The 6886-nt window shown below is 41.0% G+C and overlaps 1 protein-coding gene across 1 annotated transcript in view; it reads left to right on the forward strand.

The window, feature by feature from the left end:
- The window catches only part of LOC106872749 (astacin-like metalloprotease toxin 2), a 29892-nt gene that overhangs the window by 18958 nt on the left and 4048 nt on the right, over positions 1-6886 (forward strand). The window contains exons 6-8 of the mRNA XM_052973981.1: positions 1111-1299; positions 3479-3724; positions 4165-4329. Coding sequence (XP_052829941.1) covers positions 1111-1299; positions 3479-3724; positions 4165-4329 — 600 coding nt within the window. The remainder of the gene's footprint in view (positions 1-1110; positions 1300-3478; positions 3725-4164; positions 4330-6886) is intronic.

Raw genomic sequence — 6886 nt, forward strand, 5'->3', positions numbered from 1 at the left:
ATTGGACAAAATGGCTTCTATTTAGTTACAGTTCTTCAAGCTCTGAGTTTAAACCTTGCTTAGGAACATGCATACACATGTATGTTTGTATATATATATATATATATGTATATACAACATCATCATCGTTTAACGTCCGCTTTCCATGCTAGCATGGGTTGGACGGTTTGACTGAGGACTGGCAAGCCCGAAGGCTGCACCAGGCTCCAATCTGATTTGGCAGAGTTTCTACAGCTGGATGCCCTTCCTAACGCCAACCACTTTGAGAGTATAGTGGGTGCTTTTTACGTGCCACCGGCATGAGGGTCAGTCCTGCGGTACTGGCAACGGCCACGCTCAAATGGTGTTTTTTATGTGCCACCTGTCCGATATAAGGCAGCTTGTACTATTCAAGCATTGTGATAAGATACAAAGGCAACCACGTGTTTGCTTGTAATAATTCATTTACATACAGTATAAATGTGTGTGTGTGTGTGTGAAAGGTGGTTGGTGTTAGGAAGGGCATCTGGCCATAAATACCATGCTAAAACAGACAGTGAAGCCTGGTGCAGCCCTCTAGCTTATCTAGTCCTGTCAAAGCATCCAACCCATGCCAGCATTGGAAACAGACGTCAAATGATAATGATGATGATGATGATGAGAATGGTATATATATATATATATATATATATATATATCTGTGCCTGCATACATGTAAACATAGAGCTGCTACCAGTCTCACTAATGCTGGTCCCACAAAAAAGCAAAAGCATCCAGTCCATGCTGTAAAGTGGTCAATGTTAGGAAGGGCAGAAATGAACCCTACAAATGAAACCTGTGCAATCTGTCCTTCCTGAGCCCAAATGGCAAGTTGATGTCATCGATGATGAAGAGGATGACGATGATGATGTGGATGATGATGAGGATGAGGAGGAGAGAGAACAATGGGAGGCTCATGATGATGATGATGGTGATGGTGATAATGTTATGTAACCAAGCTAATATGGACCTAGGAATTCCAACAAGCTCATATCCAAATTTGAGCCATATGTTGCCAAAACCTAGCCTAAACTCCGCCATATTTTATGAAGATTTCATTTTGTTTTGTATTTTGATTGTATTGTTTTATTCCCTTTGAACGCAGATGCCATAGTCCTGTTGGATTCAAAGACAAAAGCCAAGGCGTATCCCTTGGATTTGGTTGTCGAGACATGGGCACGGTTGTACATGAAACATTGCACAATTTGGGATTCTATCATGAACAGAGTCGGCCTGATAGAGACTTGTACATCAAATTAAACATGACCAATGTCCAAAAAGGTGAGATGCTTGTCTCTTATCACCTGCTTATTTACAATTATAAATCCCTTAATTGAGATTCCTACATCGTTATGAATTGATTTTCACCATACAGCATAATTACAGAACAGTTTAGTAAAAGAATGATTGGTATTGTTTTCTGACTCTGGAAGGTGTGGTTGTGCAGGTGAGAAGGTTCTGTCCCACAGTGGAACAGTGGAGCACCTTGGCCAAGTGTCTTCTGCTATAAGCCTTAGGTTCTACAAAGCCTTGTGAGTAAATTTGATAAATGGAATGTGAAAGAAACCTATTGCAAATGTATGTGTCATCATCATCATCATCATCATCGTCATTTAACGTCTGTCCTCCATGCTGGCATGGGTTGGACAGTTCGACTGGAGTCTGGGAAGCCAGGAGGCCACACCAGAGTCCAGTCTGATCTGGCAGTATTTCTACAACTGGATGCCCTTCCTAACGCCAACCACTCTGTGAGTGTAGTGGGTGCTTTTTACATGCCATCGGCACAGGGGCCAGAGGGGGCTGGCAATGACCATGATCGGTTGGTGCTTTCTACATGCCACTGGCACGGAAGGCAGTCAAGGTGGCGCTGGCATCGGCCAAGTTCAGATGGTGCTTTTTATGTGCTACCCTCACCGGGCTCACAACTACAGTTTCCATTTGATTTGATTTTGATATTGATGTTGATGTTGATGTACTTGACTCAATAGGTCTCCTCAAGCATGGCATGTCATCCTACAATCCAAGATACTTTTGAGTTGGCTGGCTATGCAACACTGGTGAAGGTTACAGCTGTGAACTCACTTTATTTGCCGGGTCTTCTCAGTCACAGCAGATCTCCAGAGGTCTTGGTCTTTCGTCGTTGCCTCTGTGAGGCCCAACGTTCGAAGGTCATGCTTCACCACCTCATCCCATGTCTTCCTGGCTCTCCCTCTACCCCGGATTCCTTCCACTGTTTGGGAGTGGTACTTCCTCATCCAGCCGTAACATATGACCATACCAATGCAAATATCTCTCTTGCATGCTACATCCAATGCTTCTTATGTCTAACATTTCTCTCAGGGTGCTTACAATCTGTCGTGTGTGCACACATACATACACACACACACACACGTACACATTTATATACAAGGTCATTCAAAAAGAAAGAGCAGATTTCAAATTTATTTTTAAACCAAACGGTAAGAGACACAAACACATTCTACATATTTCTTGATAGGGAAAGGTTCAAAGTTTATTTAAAGGTAGTATGCACTCAACATGAGCATCCTGAGCACCGGTGATTTTTCCTCTGCAAATGCAACCTTTTTCTGTGAAATTTTTATACCATTCCTAAATTTTTTTGTGATGAGGTGGATTTTTATTGAATTGGCAGCAAAATTCACGTTGCATTTGTACAATCAATCGACACTTCTCAAACTGCAGCACACAAAAGGGCCTTTCTTGTGGCGTTGCCATTTTCTAAGGGATTACATAAATGAAAATTATACAATTTTAAATAAAATGAACAAAATGAAGCATAAAAACAAAATTAAAATATTATTTTATTTATGGCTGAATTCAATTGATGATGTTCAGCTATAAACTTTAAACCTTCTCCTATCAACAAATATGTAGAATGTGTTTGTGTCTCTTACCGTTTGGTTTAAAGATAAATTTGAAATCTGCTCTTTCTTTTTGAATAGCCCTGTGTGTGTGTGTGTGTGTGTGTGTATATATATATATATATATATATATATATACATACATATATATATATGTATAGGTTGACGGAAGTAGTTGGGTTTACGTTTAGTTGAATACAATAAATGAGAGATGACTTTCCCCATGGAGAAGATGTCAGTCACTCACAAGTGATATTCATCTGCTGTTTCTCAGAGTCAGTTGAAGTGAACAATATATATTAATAAAACAAACTGCCTTGCTGCAGACTTGAACTGACACCTCTTAGGTTAGTAAAGCAACATGTTGCTGGCAAAGTCATGTCTTATCTGCTTGTGAAACCACGGGATCAATTTGTTTGAAGAATTATTTTTTACCTCCACTTCTACTTATTTTGAATGTTTCCTTAAAACACAACCCCTCCTCCTCCTCTCTATCACATTCTTTTATAATCCAGTTCCCCCTCCCCTCCAATCTCTACTCCCAATGTTTAGATTTTGGTTTGGTTTTTTTCTTTCAGGTCATGAAAAAAATTTCTTGAAAATGTATCCCCCATTGATTGACACTCAGAACCTGCCATACGACTACAATTCCATCATGCATTATGGACCTCACGCTTTTGCAATAGACCGTGCCATTCCAACAATTATTCCTCTGAAAAAAAATGTAGTTATTGGACAACGTAGTGGCATGAGTCAATTGGACATCATCCAGCTTCAAAGACTCTACAAATGTCCAGAACGACAATACATTCCTATACAAGATGGTAAAAACCTTCAACTTTATGCCACGTGTTTTATTCGTAATAACCAACAGTGTTTTCTGTGTAGTAAACCTGTAATGTTTTCTTGATAATAATCTGTTGTGTATTAAATGGAATAACACACAGCTTTTTCCTTTGTAATAACACACAGAGTTTTAATTAGGAATAATCTGCAGTGTTTTATTCGTTATAACCTGTCGCACTTTCTTAGTAATAACCTACAATATTTTGTTTTTGTAATAACCAACAGTGTTTATTTGTAATAACATGCAATGTTTTCTTTGTAATAACTGGTGGTGTTTTATCCCTCCGTAGCTAAGAACCCACCACCATCATCATCATCATCATCATCACCATCACCATTATCACCATCACCATCATTGTCATCATCGTTATCATCATTCTAATTAGTATTATCAAGAATATTCTTGCCTCTTTTCTAGGCCACACAGTGAGTCCCAACTGTACGTTTGACGGAGGATTGTGTGGCTGGCAAAATGTCACAATGGATCCGTCAATAAAGAATAACACTTGGCTCCGTCAAAATGCTGAAACTCTAAGTTTACACACTGGGCCCTTGATGGATCATACAATTGGTGCTGTAGATGGTAAGCTATGCTTTTTATTTTCTATCTTGAAGGGCAGGAAACTGGCAGAAGTGTTAGCACGCCGGGTGAAATGCTTTGCGCCATTTTGCCTGTTGCTATGTTCTGAGTTCAAATTCCATTGAGGTCGAGTTTCCCTTTCATCCTTTTGGAGTCGATAAATTAAGTATCAGTTGTGTACTGGAGGTCGGTCTAAACAACTGCCCTCACCCTTCCTCAAAAATTTCGGGCTTTGTGCCTAGAGTAAAAAAGAATATTTTCTATCTTGAAATATAGTAAAACAGGCGATGGAGTCTCAGCCGGGACTCAGACTCAGACTCAGACTCAAGCATTTACTTCTTTAGTATTTCTCCCATTTATAGGTTTTCTTTGTTATTTCTAACTGGCAGAATCAGTAAAGTATCAGAAAAATACCTTGTGGTATTTATGTCCCTTTACATTCTGAGTTGACTTTACACGTTTTCCTTCCTAGTTTCACAATACAAATATGAGACAAACTAATGAAGTAGAAACCTTATAAGGTGCTGCTACAGTATGGCCACACTCCAGTGACTGAGACGAGTAAAAAATAACAAACTCACTGTATGTGAGAGTCCTGCAAAATGGTAAGAAGGTCCCTTCAAGAGTGCGTTTGGTTCCTAGGTTTTTACCATTTTACTTCTCTTCCTCTTTATTTTTATCTCTTTTCGCCCCCACCCCTAACATTGCCATTTCTCTTTAAAATAAGAGGAACCATGGAGCTCGTCTACAACAACAATTCTATTCTGACCCTTTCTAGCATATTCTAAGCAGTCATCCCTTAACATCCCTCTCTCTCTCTCCCTCTCTCTCTCTCCCTCTCTCTCTCCCTTCTCTCTCTTTCACTCTCTCTGTTTCTCTCTCTCTCTTTCTCTCTCTCTTTCCCTCTCTCTCTCTACTGTAACCCTACTCAGATGAAATGGATCCCAATCTTCCAAGCTACATGGTAACTTCATTAATGCTGGTGCCACATAAAAAGCCCTCAGTATGCTCCGTAAAGTGGTTGGTGTTAAGAAGGGTATCCAGTCATGGAAACCATACCAAAGCAGATTCTGAAGCAGTGTGCAGTCCAAAGACCCAACGGATCCTATGAAACCATCCAAGTCATGCCAGCAAGGAACACGGCCATTAAAAGATGAAAGAAAATATTTTGAATAAATAGAAACTGTTAGGAAAGGGGAAATAACTCCTACAGAAGTCATAGAACTCCGTAACTAATCCTTTCTGTTAGAGGCACAAGGCCTGAAATTTTGTGGAAGGAGTTAAGTCGATTATATCGACCTCAGTATGAAACTGGTACTTATTTTATTAACCCCCCCCCCCCAAAGTCGACCTCGACGGAATTTGAACTCCGAATGTAAAGACGGATGAAATGCCACCAAACATTTCGCCCAGTATCCCAAGGACTCTGTCAGCTTGCCGTTTAACGTCCGCTTTCCGTGCTGGCATGGGTTGGACGATTTGACTGAGGACTGGTGAACCAGATGGCTGTACCATGTTCCAATCTGATCTGGCAAGGTTTCTACAGCTGGATGCCCTTCCTAACACCAACCACTCCAAGAGTGTAGTGGGTACTTTTTATGTGTCACCCGCACAAAAGCCAGTAGGGGTGGTGAAGCAGGGACTGGCATCGACCACGTTCGGATGGTGCTTTTTATGTGCCATTGACACAGGGAGCCAGTCAGGCAGCACTGGCAACAACCCACGCATGAATGGTGCTTATTGCTTGCCACCAGCATGGGAGCCGGTCAGGCGACACTGGCATCGACCACAGCTACAATTTCCATTTGATTGTGATTTGATTTGATTTGATTTTCATTTTGATTTTACTTGACTCAATGGGTCTCCTCAAGTATGGCATATCACCCTACGATTCGAATGGGATGGTTATGTGACACTGGTCCAGGTTACAGCTGTGATCTTCTCAATCGCAGCATATCTCCAGAGGTCTTGGTCTTTTGTCATTGCCTTTGTGAGAATAAGGGTGATGGGAAGAGAAGAAACTCGTGAGAAGGAAGTAGCTGAGGAGAAATGGCATAAATCTTGCCAGTTGTTGGGAGCAGAAGAAGCCATAGAATTAGTGACAGAAAAAAACAGTGAGAGGATAGAGTATATGTGGGGAGAGGGGTGGAAGGAAGAAGACCAGAGGAAGCATTGGCCAGGGTTTGGGGACCAATCAGTGAGATGCAGCTGTTTTGGGGGCCATCTAGGTTGTCTGTGTAGGGACTTATTTGCGTTTGACAGGGAAATATGAAGATGTGGAATTCATGCCTTTTCCAGTGATATCAGTGAAGGGAAATGCCAAGAATATGACTCAAAACTATATCTTCTTGGACGGTTGGGGAAATAACATTAAAAATACAAAAGAAGCAAATAAACATTGAAACACAACAGTTGTTGTGAGATTAAAGTACACTCATTACTGACCCTATGGCCTTGAGATCAATCCTCACTACTGACCCTATGGCCTTGAGACCAATCCTCACTACTGACCCTATGGCTTTGAGGTCAAGCCTCACTACTGACCCTATGGCCTTGAGAC

The sequence above is a fragment of the Octopus bimaculoides genome, chromosome 1 (genome assembly GCF_001194135.2).
Source record: "Octopus bimaculoides isolate UCB-OBI-ISO-001 chromosome 1, ASM119413v2, whole genome shotgun sequence".
Classification (NCBI taxonomy): domain Eukaryota; kingdom Metazoa; phylum Mollusca; class Cephalopoda; order Octopoda; family Octopodidae; genus Octopus; species Octopus bimaculoides.